The 18,247-nt window shown below is 40.8% G+C and overlaps 1 protein-coding gene across 7 annotated transcripts in view; it reads left to right on the top strand.

Annotated features, from left to right (window-relative positions):
* gpr180 (G protein-coupled receptor 180) overlaps positions 1–18,247 on the top strand; it is a 98,332-nt gene that overhangs the window by 44,935 nt on the left and 35,150 nt on the right. For 6 of the 7 annotated variants that reach the window (XM_052026652.1, XM_052026648.1, XM_052026650.1 and 3 more), the window contains 4 exons: positions 106–321; positions 11,286–11,466; positions 11,785–11,834; positions 17,384–17,541. In XM_052026652.1, the coding sequence (XP_051882612.1) occupies positions 106–321; positions 11,286–11,466; positions 11,785–11,834; positions 17,384–17,541 (605 nt within the window). The remainder of the gene's footprint in view (positions 1–105; positions 322–11,285; positions 11,467–11,784; positions 11,835–17,383; positions 17,542–18,247) is intronic. The other variant, XM_052026653.1, reaches the window with a different exon arrangement.

Genomic DNA, 18,247 nt, shown 5'->3' with positions numbered 1-18,247 from the left:
ATGCAATTGAGGAAAATAGTATTTTGAACCAATAAATAATTCCTATTTATTTGATCCAGTGCAAGCATTGGTAGCGGGAAAGTAACAGTGATTTTTTTTCCCCAGTTTCATTGGATGATGTGGAGAACAATCAAACCCTTTCTCAGTTCCCGCATCCTCAGGCTTGTTACATTGTGTATGCTGATAAATACACATGCTTAGAAAAAGAAACTAGTATGGATAATGACAACTTTGCTGCAGAGACTATCGAGTTTAAACTTGTATTACTGAATCCAGATGTAGCGAACAATCCACTGGATCACTTCAGTGCAGAAGAATCTGGTAAGTTACTTTTGAACTATATTCTTTATGAACTAAGAATCCCCTTTGTTAATCCTTTATTTGGATTTTTCAAGAGGCATTAAATAACTCACCACACGAATGTTTGTCACATAAAATATGGGCAGCACAATTGTGCAGCTAGTAGAATCGCTGCCTCATAGTGCTAGAGACACAGGTTCAATCCTGACTTCAGGTGCTGTCTGTGTAGAGTTTGTACATTCTCCCTGTGACCACATGGGTTTTCTCTGGAGTGTTCTGGTTTTCTCCCACATCTCAATGTCATGCTGATTGGTAGGTTAATTGGCTTCTGTACATTGTCCCTAATGTGAAGGTGAGTGGTAGAATCTAGGGATAGTTGATGAAAACGTAGGAAGAATAAAAACTGTTGGGATTAATGTAGGATTAGTGTAAATGGGTGGTTGATGGTTAGTCTGGATTTAGTGGGCCAAAGGCCCTTTTTCTGTGCTGTATTTCTCTATGACTTTAAAATAATGAATCGTCACTGGGGGTAATGTATGAGCAGGGATAAAGGATTGCTTGAAGACGAGAAGTGGAGAACAGCAATAACTGGTTCATTTTTTTTCATGTTGGCAGGTTGGGTGCTGCAGAAATCAGGAACAGGGCCTCAACCATTCATAATTTTAATAAATCAGCTACTGAAAATACAAAGCTAGAGAGGAAAGTGAACTATTGAGGGGAAGCAACGATTCTTCAAAGTGATATAAACAGGCTAAGCAATGGGCAAGAAGATGGAAGATGCCAGAATATGTGAAGTTCTTCATTTTGATAGAAAAGACAGAATATTTAAGCATGAGAATGCAGTAAATATTGGTGTACTGAGGGATCTTGATGTACTTGTTCATGAGTACGTAAACATGCAGGTGCAACAAGCAGTTGAGAAGGCAATTGCTAGAGGGCTAAAGTAAAAAAGTAAGGATATCTAGCTGAGATTGTACAAGGTTTTGGTATAGTCCCTGTACTTAAAGAAGGATACACTCTCCTGGGAGTTATTACAGCATAGATTCTCTGCATTAATCCCTGATATAGAGGTTCACTTGTGAAGAGAAATTGAGAAAAGAGAACCAGACAGCCTAAAATTTGGGTGCATAATCTCAAACCATTGGCCATTTTGAATATTGATATTTCTTTATGCAAAAGTTTGTAAATCTTTGGAATTCTGTACCTCAGAGGCTGTTTAGTCAATATTGATTTCAGCCTTGAATATATGCAGATCTTTGAACCCTAAAGGAATCAGAGCAAATATAAACATGAGACACTGGGTCAACCAAAATCTTATTGAGTGGTGGAACAAGTTTGAGGGCTTGGTGAAAGCTTCTCAACGCTATGGTTTAAGGAGATGCAATCCGTCATTGCTAGTCAGGCTCAGTTGGTGCTAGCAACTCCTAAACTTCTGCCTCAAGAACAAGAGTAAATCTGCTAGACATCACAATTGGTGTTGCCCAGACACTGCATTGAGAATGAGATGAATTTCAGGTGTGATTTGCACCAATTGAAACTTATGTGGGTAACTTGCATGTCAAGTTCCAGCACATGCTTTCCTGTACAATTGAATTACAAGGATTCTTCCTTTAACTCTTTATCTGCAGGAGAAAAAATGCAGTCTGATATAGTTCTAGCAATGAAGATGCAGCATTCTTCACATTGCACTGTTCTGATGCACTGTTATTTTAAAATATTATTTAAAAGCATCAAAATATAACAGAACAGGAAAAAATGAAAAATAAGAAATTCCCCTGATGCTTGTAGCTCACCCTATAAGAGAACAATTAAATGCTGCTTTTAGTCTATGCCTTCACCTTACAATTTTTGGCATTTTCTTGCTGTGCAGTGATTTACAGATCCACATTCCAACATGCTGATACTAAGCCTTGCTGAAATACCTCATCTATTGCATTATTGCTGTGTTCAGTATTTTGAACATAGGAGTCTGAGCAGTGACCTTGTAGAGGTTTAAAATATTATGAGGTGCATATTTAGGATAGTCAGAATTTTTATTCCCAGGGCAGGGGAGTCTTGAACTAGATGGCATAGGTTTAAGGTGAGAGGGGAAAAATTTAAAGGAAATCTGAGGGGTAAGTTTTCCCGCAGAGAGGGTGGTGGTTATCTGGAAGGAGCTGCCAGAGGAAGTGGTGGAGGCAGATAGAATTGCAACATTTAAAAGGCATTTGGATAGGAAAGGTATAGAGGTGTATGGACCAATTGCAGTTAAATGGAATTAGCATGGACAAGGTGGGCCAAAAAAGCTTGTTTCTGAGCTGTGCGATTCTATGTACTTGGAAGAGTATTATATTCTGGCCCTTGGTGTTATTTTTACAGCTGATTCTATTATTTTGTTGTAGAATGAACTTCTAACACAAGGTGGCACTGTAGCACTGAGTAGTGGCAGAAGTCCTGAAATATTAAAATCTAGACCAGTTATAGCAGGAGTTGCTAACAGCCCCACTTTGTACAGTGTTTCCCTTATCTAGCAGAAAAACATGGCTGATTATTTTGATATGGGATGGCAGGTTCCTGTTTAGCCAACAGAGAGGCTGGGAGGCAGCCTGCAATCCCTAAGCCAGTTCAAACTCCATAAAAGTACTGTCATAACTATAGAGCTAATGGCACCAGGATTACTTGTGGGGAGTAAGACTGTGGTTGTAGGTCTTCTCACCTTGGGTGCTACCTTGACTGAAAATCTGCACCCTTAATTCTCTCTGCTGTGCTGTTCATGCTCATGTTGCTGACAATATCCCAATCTCCCCCAGTGTCATGGTTGGGTACTACAGGTGCAAAGTGAGCCTCAACCAACATTGGATCTAGAGAAAAAGAGACAGGTTAGAGAGTGGGAGGCCCAGGGAGAGCTCCATCTTTGTCACTGCCACACAGGGCATTGATGTGCTTTCCTCCACACAGAAGGTGACCGCAAGGTCTTTTGAAAAAATGTACTGTACTCCCACTTTCCACCATTTGAACCATAGCCCAGCAGGTCATGACTGTTCAGGTGCACATCCACTTGCTATTTTGCTAACATGATGAGGAGTTATGCCTCTACCACCCTTTCAGATGCATGGATGAAACCATTTCTCCTCAAGTTACCTTAAATCTACGCCTTGTAGTTTTTGATTGTAATATCTTCCTACTTACAATGTCTCATCCTCTCATAATTTTTCAGCTCAACTACATCTCCCTTAGTTTTGTCTTTTCCATAAAAACAACTCCAACCTATCCAATCTTCCCTCATAGCTACTATTCCAGTTATGACAAAATTCACATAAATCTCTTCATCCACTTCAGTGCAATCACATCTTTCCTTTAATGTTATCCAACTATTGTTGTGCACTGTTCTAGCATAACCTTTTTGCTCTAATATTCTATGCATTGGGTAATAAAGAGAAACATCCCATACATCATTATAACCATTAACTGCTATCTTTAAGGATCTGCAGACGTATGTCCTAAGTTCTCCTATTCCTCCACACCTCAATGTAGCCTCCCATTTATCATCTTGTCTTGATGCACCTCCCCAAATACTTTACCTCACACTTCTCTAGATTAAATTCCTTTTGCTATTTTTCTGCCCAACTGATCAGACCATCTATATCTTCCTGCGATCTGTGAATCACTTCACTGGACAATTTTTTTTATATGAACTTCCGAAGTAGAAGAAGAAGTAGACCAATTGGCCCTTCACCACTCCTATACCTCAGCACCATCTTTCTGAAACTCCCTTGATTCCCTTAATACCCCAAAATCTATTAACGTCTTCCTTGAATAATACTGAATATACTACAGTCCTCTGCAAGCTACTTTATCATGACCCCCACATGTAAGCCTACATCAGTAACATAATTATTACAAAGCAAGGAATTAATTACTGTTTTCTCAATATTGGCAACCCTAGTTATTACCACTTTTGAGAATGAAAATGAGCATTATGCTGAAAATCATAGAAGTTAAAATAAGCAGTAATCAAGTAAATTAAAGAAGAAAAAAGTTGACAAATTCATTAGCTTTTCTATTTTAGTATTTGTTTAACTGCTGATCCCATCGTATAAGCAGCATTTACAAGAAAAAAAATGCCTTTTTGAGAGCAGTATTTTCGTGAAAAAAAGGTGATGAGCTGTTAATTAGGTGAAGTACAGAAAATGCAAGGTTTAAGAAATTTGACAAAACATGCTGATACATTAAAAAATCAAGAATACATCTTAATTTTGACACATGCACCAAAATACAAGAATCATTGGAGATAGCTGAGAGGCCGCTTATTGCACATCTATATCAGTTTCCCTATATGTTGACTTCAATCATCTTGATTTATAAACCATGACTGGTCTATAATTGCACCAACATAAATAACTGTATAAAATCTAACATTATTACTATTTGCACTGATTATTTCTATTCATTTATACAATAATGGTTTTACCGCCAAGACCAGCATTTAAGTGCCTTACCTAATTATCATTAATAAGTTGGTGGTGATGCCTCTTCTCAAACTGCTGCACTTCTTTTCATAAAGCTATGCCTACCATGCCTTTAGGGAGGAATGCTGATATATTTCCAAGTTCGGATGGTGTACAAATTGGAGGATATCTGCATGTGAAGGTGATCCTATTCACCTTCTGCTCTTCTTGGTGGTGATGGTCACACATTTGGAAGTGCGATTAAAATTGTCTTGGTAACTGCGATGAATTTTGCAGTTACAGTGCATCATTGATGGAGAAAGTGAATTTTTGGGATGGTGAATAGGGAACAAATCAAACCGGCTGCTGGGTCCTGGGTCTTATCAAACTACTTGAATGTTAATGGAACTGCATTGTCTAGGCAAGTGGAAAGTATTCCATTGTACTTCTGAAATGCACCTTGTAATGGTGAAAAGGATCTGGGATATCAGGGGGTGAATCACTTGCCACAGGGTGCCCAGCCTGTGGCAACTTCTTGTAGCCACAGAATATAAATGGCAGGTCCAGTGAACTTTCTAGTCAGTGGTATCCCTAAGGATATTAATGGTGGGAGACTTGATCATAGCAATGCCATTGGATATAAAGAGCAGATAGTTTGGCATGCTTTTGATTGAGGTGGTCATTGCCTGGCAAATGTTACTTGTCACTTATCAGCCCATGCCTGAATATTGTCCAGATCTTGTTGCATGCAAGCACGGGCTGCTTCATCTTTCTTGAGGAGTTGCAAGTGGAAATGAACATTCTATGATCATCAGAAAACATTTCCAATTCTGACCAGTAATGGAAAAAAATGTTTTTGATGAACAGTTGAACACGGTTGGGCCTAGGACACTGACCTGAAGAACTCCTACAGCAATATGTTCGTGCCACAACCATCACATGTTCTGCAGGGTATGGCTTCATTCAGTGGAGAGTTTTCAACTTGATTTACAGTGACATTAATTTTACTGGGGCTTCTTGATATTACATTTTGTCAAATGTTGTCCTAATGTTAAGGCATTCATTCTGACCTCGCCTCTCATCTGTAATCAGATTTAGAGTCATGTGCCCTGGCAAAATCTGAAAGTATGTGAGTAGGACCTGCTGTAATTGATTATAGGCAGACCTCCAACCATCCACACATGCCTAGGCAATTTAGTTGATCGATATCATTTCTCACATTTTACTGAACACCATACTGTAAAAGATGCTACCAATGTGCTTTACTCCAGAAGGGTTTTTTTTTGCTGCTTTAACAGTAAAGGAGATACGGAGTTGCAAGCAAAATACAGGCTATGATTGACACTGTGATTGGTAATATAGCTTCCTTGCAATCCTTTATGAATCAAGTCAGCTCTACATGCTCAGTGTCCAAGCAATCTTTGATTGTGAATGCATTTTCTATAGTCATGCATATATCTTGGAAGCCCAAAGATTCCTTCATTCTAAGAGATTCCATTTTGTGAGAAATATTTAGTGAACAGAACTGCACTGAGATCTGGAGAAACAAAGGACTGCAGTTGCTGGAATCTAGATGAAAAACACAATAATGCTGGAGGAATTCAGCAGGCTAGGCAGCATCCATGGAGAAAAGCAGGCGGTCAACATTTCGGGTCAGGACCCTTTCTCAGTACTGAAGGTAGGAAAAGGGGAAGCCCAATATATAGGAGGGAAAAGCAGAGCAGTGATAGGTGGACAGAAGAGGGGAGGTGGGGTGGACACAAGGTGGTGATAGGTAGATGCAGGTAAGATAGTGATAGGCAGATGTGGGGGAGGAGGGGAGATCAGATCCACCAGGGGATGGGTCAAAGGTAAGGAGAGAGAGGGGAAAAAGGTTGGAAAAAAAAGAGGCTTGGAATAGGAAGAAGAGAAGAAGCATGGTGGGGGGGGGGGGGGTTGTGGTGAAGGGGTGTGGGAATGACCTAAAATGGGAGAATTCAATGTTTATGCCGTCAGGCTGCAAGGTTCCCAGACGGAAAATGAGGTGCTGTTCCTCCAGTTTGCACTTGGAATTCTCCTGGCAGTGGAGGAGGCCGAGGACTGACATATCAGTGATAGTGTGGGAGTGGAATTGAAGTGACTGGCAACGGGGAGATGCAGATCGCGGTTACGGACAGAGTGCAGGTGTTCTGCGAAACGGTCACCTAGTCTGCGTTTAGTCTCACCAGTCTAGAGGAGGCCACACTTGGAGCACCAAACGCAGTAGGTGATGTTAAGGAAGGTGCTGGTGAAAGGACTTCTTGGGTCCCTGGGTGGAGGTGGTGTAGGGGCAGATGTTGCACCTATGGCAGGAGCAGTGGAAAGTTCCCAGAGTGGGAGCGGAATGAGTGGGGGGGGGGGGAGGAATGAACGAGGGAGTTGTGGAGGGAGTGGTCCCTGCGAAGGGCAGAAAGTGGTGGGGAGGGGATATGCTTGGTGGTGGGGTCTGGTTGGAGATGGCAGAAGTGGCAGAGAATGATGTGTTGGATACATAGACTGGTGGGATAAAATGTGAGGACAGCGGGGACCCTATCCCTGTTGGATCTGGGAGGGGTGGGGGTAAGAGCAGAGGTGCGGGAAATGGCAGAGATACGGGTGCAAGCTCTCTCGACCACAGTTGGGGGGAAGCCCCAGTTAGAAAAGAAGTTGGACATCTCAGATGTCCTGGAGTGGAAAGCCAGAAATTGAGAAAAAAGGATAGCATCCTTGCAAGAGACAGGGTGGGTGGAGCTGTAATTGAGGTAGCTGTGGGCATCAGTGGGTTTGTAGAGGATGTCAGTGGATAAGGAGTCTCCTGAAACTGAGATCTGGATGTTAAGCAACAAGGCCAACTCACAACTTCCACAGTTCTGACACTTCTACTAAGTCTACTCACTTCTGAGCATTGCTACAATGAAAGCCACAGAACAGAATCAGGTTTATTATCACTGACATACAGTAGCATGCAAAGGTTTGGGCATCCCGGTCAAAATTTCTGTTACTGTGAATAGCTAAGCAAGTAAAAGATGACCTGATTTCCAAAAGGCATAAAGTTAAAGATGACACATTTCTTTAATATTTTAAATTAAGATTAAATTTAAGATTATTCTTAAATATCCAAACTTTTCTGCGTCCTCACCACAAAATTCAGCATCAGAAGTTTGCAAAGGAACATCTAAACAAGCCTGATGCATTTTGGAAACAAGTCCTGTGGACTGATGAAGTTAAAATAGAACTTCCTGGCTGCAATGAGCAAAGGTATGTTTGGAGGGAAAAGGGTGCAGAATTTCATGAAAAGAACACCTCTCCAACTGTTAAGCACGGGGGTGGATCAATTATGCTTTGGGCTTGTGTTGCAGCCAGTGGCACAGGGAACATTTCACTGGTAGAAGGAAGAATGAATTCAATTAAATACCAGCAAATTCTGGAAGCAAACATCACACCGTCTGTAAAAAAGCTGAAGATAAAGAGGATGGCTTCTACAACAGGATAACGATCCTAATCACACCTTAAAATCCACAATGGACTACCTCAAGCGGCACAAGCTGAAGATTTTTCCATGGCCCTCATAGTTCCCCAACCTAAACATCATCGAAAATCTGTGGATAGACCTCAAAAGAGCAGTGCATGCAAGACGGCTCAAGAATCTCACAGAACTAGAAGCCTTTTGCAAGGAAGAATGGGTGAAAATCCCCCAAACAAGAATTGAAAGACTCTTAGCTGGCTACAGAAAGCGTTTACAAGCTGTGATACTTGCCAAAGGGGGTGTTACTTAGTACTGACCATGCAGGGTGCCCAAACATTTGCTTTGGGCCCTTTTCCTTTTTTGTTATTTTGAAACTGTAAAAGATGGAAATAAAAAAGAAATCTTGCTTAAAATATTAAAGAAATGTGTCATCTTTAACTTTATGCCTTTTGGAAATCAGGTCATCTTCTACTTGCTTAGCTATTCACAGTAACAGAAATTTTGACCAGGGGTGCCCAAACTTTTGCATGCCACTGTATGTCGTGAAATTTCTTGTTTTGCGGCAGCAGTACAGTGCAAGACATAAGAATTACCATAAGTTACAAAAATAAATAAATAGTGCAAAAGAGGAATAACGAGGTAGTGTTCATGGGTTCATGGACCGTTCAGAAATCTGATGGCAGAGGGGAAGAAGCTGTTCCTAAAATGTTGAGTGTGGATCTTCAGGCTCCTTTACCTCCTGTAGTAATGTGAAGAGGGCATGCCCTGGATGGTGAGGGTCCTTAATGACAGATGCCGCCTTCTTAAGGCACCACCTTTTGAAGATATCCTTAATGATGGGGAGGGTTGTGCCCGTGATGGAGCTGGCTGAGTCTACAACCCCCCGCAGCCTTTTTCAATCCTGCGCATTGGAGGCTCCGTACTGGGTGGTGATACAACCATCCAGAATGCTCTCCACTGTACATCTGTAGAAATTTGCAAGAGTCTTTCGTGACATAACAAATCTCCTCAAACTCCTAGTGAAGTAGAGCCACCGGCGTGCCTTCTTCATAATGGCATCAATGTGTTGGGCCCAGGAAAGATCCTTTGAGATGTTGACACTCAGGAACTTGAAGCTGCTCACCCTTTCCATCGCTGACCACTCAATGAGGACTGGTGTGTGTTCTCCCGACTTCCCCTTCCTGAAGTCCACAATCAACTCCATGGTCTTGCTGACGTTGAGTGTGAGATTGTTATTGCGACACTACTCAACCAGCCAATCTATCTCACCCCCATACACCTCTTAATCACCATATGCGATTCTGCCATCAACAGTGGTGTCATCAGCGAATTTATAGATGGCATTTGAGCTGTGCTTCGCCACACAGTCACGAGTGTAGAGAGAGTTGGGCAGTTGCCTAAGAATGCATCCATGAGGTGTGCCTGTGTTGATTGTCAGTGAGGAAGAGATGTTATTACCGATCCATACTGACTATGGCCTCCTGATAACAAACTGGAGGATCCAGTTGCAGAGGGAGGTGCAGAGGCCCATATTTTGAAATTTGTTGATTAGTGCTGAGGGGATGATGGTGTTGATCGCCGAGCTGTAATCAATAAACAGCAGCCTGACCAATGTTTTGCTGTTGTCTAGGTACTCCAAAGCAGATTGGAGATCCAGTGAGATTGTGTCCACTGTAGACCTGTTGTGGCGGTAGGCAAATTGCAGCAGAACTCTAATGGAATTCTCAAAATGAGATGCTGCTACATTCCTGAAATAAACCCGATACGCCTTTATTCCTTCAATATCAATTAATTTATTGATCACTGAAGAAGATAAGGATAATCTCAAGGAAAAAGGGCAGCAATATGACAATTTGATACCATCAAGTGGCTCACCACAGGAGGGAGACTCTAACTGCCCCAATTGCTATGGCCAATTTAAAGCCGTAAGATTCACCTGAACTCAGCACAAACTGAGAACCATCAATTCTTTTAAAACAAAGATCTCCACCTCGGTCCATAGAACAGCACAAATGGTAAAGAAAATACCTACTCTGTTTGGTACAATCTTTCTGGGAGTCCAAGGAATTGTATACAACTTATGCACTAGGCTGCTTCATGCCCACGAGTCCCTCTCAAGAACAGTCATTGTAAGGATCATCAATGGTTAAATAATATAAATATATTGTAATATCCAGTGTAAGTGAATGTTTATTTATCTGAATTTGATGTAGTGGTTATAGATTACCCAGGAAGCTTGGCCTTTCTTAGAGTTCTTGTAAACAGAAAAGAGCATGGTGTGAAAGTTAATTTCAGGCCAAATTAAAGTCAGGCAGAGATGTGGATTGATGGGGTGATGGCTGAGCTGGGAATGGACAATGGGGAACATAGAATGGAAAACAGTACAGCACAGGAACAGGCCCTTTGGCCTATGATGTTTTGCCGAACTAACTAAGCTAATGACACCTAATCCCTTCTGCCTGCACATGGTCTATATCCCTCCATTCTCTGCATATTCATGTGCCTATCTAAGAGCCTGTTAAATGCATCTATCGTATCTGCCTCCGCCACCACCCCTGGCAGTGCATTCCAGGCACCCACCATTCTCTGTGTACAAGAAAAAAAATTTGCCCTGCACATCTCCTTTGAACTTTCCCCCTCTCGCCTTAAATGCATGCCCTCTAGTATTAGACATCTTAATCCTGGGAATGAACGAGTTCCTAAAAAAAATAAAATGGCCTGATGTCAGATTGGGGAGACTGATCATTAGATCAGCCCTGAATTCAGGCTGGAAGATATGGTAAGGAAAATGGAATGGACAGTTACTAAAAAAATGTCTGGGGTTGACAGAATAATGGTAAGTGGAGACTGAGGCTTTGAAGTCTGGTGTGCATGGAGGTATTGGTCAGGTTTGGAGCAGGCAAGGTGATTGCATAGTTCAGCAGAGAAGCAGAATCACACATAGCTTCTTTTTATTTAGGTTATTTTGCATAAGGCTTAATTTGTATTTGCAATAACGAATGTATTAAAAGTCAGGCATTTTCAAATAAGTTCTGCATCATTCAGTATTAATATTTTGTTTATCTTTGAATCTCAGCTATTAATTCTTTTCATAGGGTTACATGACTTCTACTTCCTCCTTGTATTGGCTTACTTCATTGCAGCCTGCATTTATGCTCAACCAATCTGGCAATCAATTAAGAAAGGTGGACCAATGCATCCAATATTGAAGGTTTTGTCTATTGGATTATTGCTGCAGGCCAGTGCAACAGTCACTAACTATATGCATCTGTCGAGGTAAAGCAATTTTAATTTATGATTTATATATTTTCTTACTTTCATATGTTTATAAGCTGTATTGAAAATTGTGGGTAATACTGAGTACTGAATTGTGGGTACAATTGAGGTGTTTCTGCATTCAAAGAAAACATAAATTAAAATTGGGATGAAGTTTCAATTTATAATTTTTAAAAGAGCAGATTATGTGATATTGATTGAGATGAGTAAAGCATACACAACATAAAACTAGAACAATGCGCCTTTCTATAAAAAACATTTGTGACTGAAATGAAACATTGTTACTCCCCAGAAACAGTTATATCTGCTTTCTTTCAGATACTCAGTGGATGGAATTGGAGCTCCTTTGCTGGGAAGTTTAGCTGAATGTAAGATGCAAAACTTCTTTTAAATATTACAGATATTCTGGATAATTTGACTCTTAACAGATCTTATAACAGAATTTTGAAGTACCAAATCACTTTTTCATTTGCAGAAGCATAATACAGGCCATCCCCAGGTTACAAACTCTGGAATTAAAGACACCCATACATATGAACGAACACCTATAATGGGAGATTCAAAAGCCCAACATAGTTACATATATTTATTCCTATGAATGGCAAAAGTTTTTTGAGGATGTGACTAAGAGGATTAACAAGGGCAGGGTGATGGACATCATCTACATGGACTTTAGGAAGGCCTTTAACAAGGGCCTTCATGGTAGGCTGGTCCAGGAAGTTAGAATACATGGGATCCAGGCTGAGGTTGCCAAATGGACACAAAATTGGAAGGAGTCAGATGGTGGTAGTGGAGAGCTGTTTTTTAGATTTTGGGCCTGTTACCTGTGGTGTGCCACAGGGATCGGTGCTGGGTGCTTGTTCATCATGTATATTAATGACTTGGAAGAGAATGTAGGTGCACAATTAGCAACTTTGCAGATAACACCAAAATTACTGGTATAATGGAGAGTGAAGATGGTTATCTAAGCGTACAATAGGATTTAGATAAACTAGGAAGTGCTAGTTGATCAACTAATAAAGGAATTGCTGAGGAAATTTAATTCAGTCAAATGCAAAGTGATACATTTCGAGAAGTTAAACCAGGCAAGGACATACACAGTGAATGGCAGGGCCCTAGGGAGTGTTATTGAAGAGCAATACCTTGGGTTACAGTACATAGTTCCCTGAAAATGGCAACACGGGTAGATGGAGTGGTGAGAAAGGCATAAGGTATGCTTGCCTTCATCAGCAGAGGCATTAAGTATGGGAGTTGGGACATCATGCTACAGTTATACAAATCATGGGTTAGACAGCACCTGGAATATTGTGTGCAGTCCTGGTTACCGTACTATAGGAAGGATGTGATCAAACTAGAGAGGGTGCAGCAAAGATTCACAAGGATGTTGCCAGCTCTGGGGAGCCTGAATTTATAAGGAGAGACTGGATGGGCTGGGACTGCTTTTTCTGGAGTGAAAGAGGCTGAGAGGTGACCTTTTAGACGTTTATAAAATCATGAGGGGATGGTCATATAGTCTTCTTCATCAGGGTAAGAGAATGTAAAACTAGAGGGCATAGGTTTAAGGTGAGAGGGGAAAGATTTACCACAAGTTTTTCATACAGAGGGTGATGAGTTTATGGAATGAGCAGTCAGAGGTACAATTAGATGCACCACATTTAAAATGCATTTGGACAGGTATATGGATAGAAAGGGTTTAGAGGGATAAGGGCCAAACACAGGCAAGTGGAATTAGCGTAGAAAGGCATCTTGGTCAGCACGGACGAGTTGGGCTGAAGGGCCTGTTCTGTGCTGTATAGTTCTATGAATCTCATTGAGGAGCTTTCAACAGAGAAGGAGGCTATTCAGGCCATTATGTCTGTGCTGGTCAGAAAAGAGCTTAATCCTACCTTCTAGGGTTCAGAATAGTCCTGCAGGCCACAGCTCTTCAAACAAGTACTTAGTATTGTAAAAATATCCTGAATGAAAAACCTTCACTCGTTTTTTTTGATGGAAAACTATAGAATTTATCTTTCAAAGATACCGTGAGCAAGGGATTCTAATTTTTAGGACCAAATGTACTTGGGATTAGCGGGGTTTAAGTAGGGGAATTGACAATGTACAGGGAAGCAGGCTCTAATCCACTGACTTTGCATTTAACTCCCAAGCATTCGGCTGTGTGTGAGCAATCATGGATTGTCAATTTTAATACGTCAGTGATTCAATTAGAGCCGTGTTAAACTGCCTTTTCAAATTTAACTGTGATTCCATGGGTTTCCCACGCTTCTTGGGACTTGCCAGTGAAATCAAAACGAGAACACAGCGGCAATTGAGGGGCTGAAGCATTGGCAGGGAAATATGCCAATAAGTAGAGAAACCTCACAGCTGCTTCTGTGAAAGGCTTTGTTCACAGTAGTCATGCTGAGAGGTTACTCTGACTACTTAGGAGTTACATTGACAACTTCAGAGATAACACTGACACATCTGAAGTTTATTTGACAACTTCAAAAAATTGTACATTTTGTCTCCACTTTGAATTCCAAATGCATCAGATCATCATGGGTGCCAATTATGTTATGTTACATAACTGGACCTTAGATGAGGACTAAGGTGAATAGCAGCATTGATGAGAGCAGGAACACAGAGACAGTATCAAACTGCCGTATTCAGAGCTACACCTTCACAGGTGTGAGTGAATCAGTATAGTTAAGTTTCATGGAGGCTACCCACACTACACAGGTGAGGGCAAAGTTCCTCAGTGTGTCTGAACATAAAAGGCAGAAAGAGGTACATGGTGTCATACCAGATGGTGGCAGACATTTGCAGCTTGACAGCACAATGTCTACTGCCAAATGACTAGAGGCCATACTTTATCAATGCCTATAAAAACCATTATTGGCCTCCCAATGCTTCTCTCTGCAAGGAGGGAACTGAGAAATCTATGAGTAAGGGTAGATGGATGTTCAGAAACATTTGACTAGGAGAAAAAGGCATGACATTGCAGAGAGATGAGCGTGTGTGCTGGTGGTAGCTGGGTTTGAGGAAGTTTAACAGAAATACATGGGTGAACCTGCAGGTAAGGTGCTGTGAGAACTGATGAGCTGTAGTGAGATTGAAAAATCTTTGTTAAGATGATAGAAGTGCCATTTTGATGAGGTTTCCCAATCTGCTTACATCGTTAAAGTGCTTTTGGTATTGAATCCATGAGCATGGCGCCACACCTGCACTGCTGTGGCAACTTTCAACCATACCTCCTTGGTTTCATCAGCTGTTGGCAGTCTTTTTCCTCCGTCATTGAGAAAGAGCATCTCCCTGCATCCTTGCACCCTTCACTCAGCCTCGCATTGAGTAAGATGTGACAGAATGTGCACAGGCTTTGCCTAAGAAGACTCCATTCCAGTGGTTCCAGCATCCGTTAGTCTCACGAGATCATGGATCTGCGCATGGAGAGTCTTGCTTCAGTCATTCAGTACTTAGTTTATCCAGTAATACCAGATGCTTCACTGACATGTTTGCAGAGACTCTTTTAAATATTGTTATTGAAATTGGCTGGCACAGATCACCATACTTCTCACAGCAACTCTCCTGCAGGTTCATCCATAGACCTTTCTATCAACAAACTTCCTCATATTCATCTGCCATCAGCACGCAATTTCATCTATCTGCAACATCGTGCATTTCCCTGAATGCCAATGCTCAAGTTAGTCAATAAGAGAGCCTAGAAATGGCATGGTACTGGAAACAGAAAATGGGGAAGTAAATAGCAGATCAGGCAGCATCTGTAGAGGTACAGTTAATATTTCCAATGGAATTCATCAGAACTCAATAATGTGGTAATCTGCTTATCTGTTGCTAAAGCACTCATTCGTCTATGTTAAACTTGACTATTTCAGTGCAGTTCTTACCTGCCTTTGTTACAGTCTCCATAAATCTGAGGTTGTTCCAGAACCCTGCTGCTGCTCAAGTACACGCCACCATTCACCCATCACTGATTTACAGTGGGCCAGATCATGCTGCCTGCAGGTTCCTTCAGGGCTGTATTTAACCTGGTCTGGATGTAGAAGGAAACTATCTGCCCAAAGCCGAACAGTATGATCTCAATGATGCAAGGTCTCCAGTGACGTAATAAGAAGGCCCAGTCCTCAAAAAAAGCACTGGAAGTGTTGACAATCTCACCCCAAGCTATAAGGGTAATTTAAATAGAGTCATTCCATGCTGCAGTACAGCACAGAAATAGGCCCCTCAGCCCAACTTGTCTATGCCGACCAAGATGCCCATCTAAGATCGTCTCATTTGACCCATATCCCTCTAAACCTTTCTTATCCATGTACATGTCCAAATGTCTTTTAAATATTGTTATTGTACCCGCCTCAACCACTTCCTCTGGCAGCTCATTCCATATATGTACCACCCTTTGCCCCTCAAGTTCCTGTTAAATTTTTCCCCTTTATTTAATAGAAACATCCAGTAAATAAGTGACAGTGATTTGTGAATTGAACTATAGTTGAAGCTACCAGTGCAGCTAGTCATGTCACTTGCACTCAGATATGGACTTTTGAGATTGTGGTTGACCATGTGAGATTATTAAACTTGCAGCATTGTAGTCAGGTCCTCTGGCCTTTAACTCCTTGCATTCACTTCCAGGGGTACATACTTCAACTACCTTCTAATTATGTGTCTGGAGAGCCTCCTGACACTCATCCTCCTTTCCACTCCCTTCACCAAAGCCTCCTTTGCAGCATCAGAATATATTGAAGTAGAGTATCATGTGGCATTCTTCAGTGTCTCAAAGGTCAGATTCAATTGGAGAACGGAAAAGAATATACCAACATTTGAGGCCGTCCAAAAGAGATTCACTGGGCTAGTTCCTGGGATGAGAGGGTTGTCTTATCAGGAACGGCTAAAAAAAATTACATATATATTCTTTGGATTTTGGAAGGAGGAGTGACGTTATTGAAATGTATAAGATCCTTAGGGCGCATGAGAGGGTGAATGTGAAGAGTGGAAGAATCTCAAATGAAAGGACATTATTACAAGATTACAGCGTTTTACATTTAAAACTAAGGTGCATAGGAACCCTTCTTGTAGATGGTGGTGAATTTTCAGAATTTCCTACCCCAGAGGGTTGTGGAGGCCAGAACATTGGCAGTATTTAACAAGAAGAAGATACATTTTTGAAAGATCAAGGAGTTGAGCGTTATGGGGATCTGGCGCAGAAGAGGAGTTGAGGCCTGGGGCAAATTAGCTATGATCCTATTAAATGGCAGGGCAGGCTTGAGGGGCTGAGAGGCGTACTCCTGCTCTTATTTTCTTGTGATTTCCTGTGGAAAGTACAGGATAGTTTACTCTGGAGCAAGCCACTCACAGGATATTGTTCCTCTGCTAATGAAACCAATGAAGCCAATGAATAACAAAGTTCACACTGAGTGCAAATGGATATTAGTCGATGCTTTGATGCTGTCTGGAATCCTTATTGTGATCCATGTGGCTGCCTCTGGGATATCAAATTTATTCAACCGCACCCCCAATTGAACATCTGTTAGCAGATTGTAATTACTACAGAAATTCTTCTAAATTTTCTCTCTATTGGGGTCATTATACAATGCTATAAATTCAGTATTGCAAATGGAACAAAAAATAAATTTCATTTGAGAGTCAAGTGTAATACTATGTGATGCAGGTTAAAAATAATACATTATGATTATAATACATTACAAAATAATGCATTTTTCCCTCTTGTTTTAGACATTATTTTATACTTGTATTTTAGGTTTTTAATTATGATGCTATAATTTTTAAATTTTTTAAATTTTGGTGCTATAATTTTTTTATGATTTGTTCCAGCTTTAGAATCTGAAAATCCTAATTTCAGTTGAATTGAGGGAGAGGATATATTAACCACAAAATAACAGATCTGTTGATGCTTTTTTTCCCTTAACAGTGTGTGATATGATCTCACAGAATCAGATGCTCTACATGCTTCTGAGTCTATGTATGGGATGGACTCTGGGTAGAATGGGAAGAACCCAGAGTAGGCTTCTGGAGTGGGACTCAACCCCAACATCAAATGCTATTGCAATTGCAGCAGTTATTGCTCAGGTCAGTGTAGTTGCTACATCTCTGCTAATTAAATCAGTAATTTTTAAACTTTTCCAAATATCAACAGTTCTGTCAGCCACAAAAATGGGAATATTGACATCATGAATTTTTAACAAGCAGCCACGAAAATAACCAGTAAATCAACAAGGAGAGAAAACTGCAGAAATCTGTTAAGATCAAGAGATCCTGTCGAAAACCACTGAAAACCTACTTGTAAACTGATCTCCATGACTATGCTTTTGGTCCCCTGAAGATGATCCTTTCCATCTTCTGCTGCTCTTTCTTACTCCTACTCCTTGTCCTTCTCGTAATCTTTCAAAGAGATCTTGTATGGTAGGTCAGTTTGAATGCCAACTATTATTTGTACAATCTATGATGGTTTGGGAAGTCTCATCGAAAGAAATAGTGGTAGATAGATAATGGCTGACATTCAGCAAACAAATACAGAAACTGCAACAGTTGTACTGGCATAAAAACACAAAAGGAAAAGCAATCCAACCAATGCAACAAATGAAGTATTAGACCCAAAGTCATATAAAGTTGACTGAAAAAAATGTAACAAGCCTGTTAATCTGAGCATTTTAGAATTCAGCAAAAATGGATCAAGCCATTGACTGAGAAGAAAAATAAGAGGATGAGAATAACTCAATGAGCAAGGAATATAAAAATGGACTGTAAAAGCTGCTACAAGTATGCAAAAAGTAAA

Source organism: Pristis pectinata, chromosome 11 (assembly GCF_009764475.1).
Source record: "Pristis pectinata isolate sPriPec2 chromosome 11, sPriPec2.1.pri, whole genome shotgun sequence".
NCBI classification, from domain to species: Eukaryota; Metazoa; Chordata; class Chondrichthyes; order Rhinopristiformes; family Pristidae; genus Pristis; species Pristis pectinata.
Note: the sequence above shows the minus strand (reverse complement) of the source record. Positions and strands in the feature narration are given on the sequence as shown.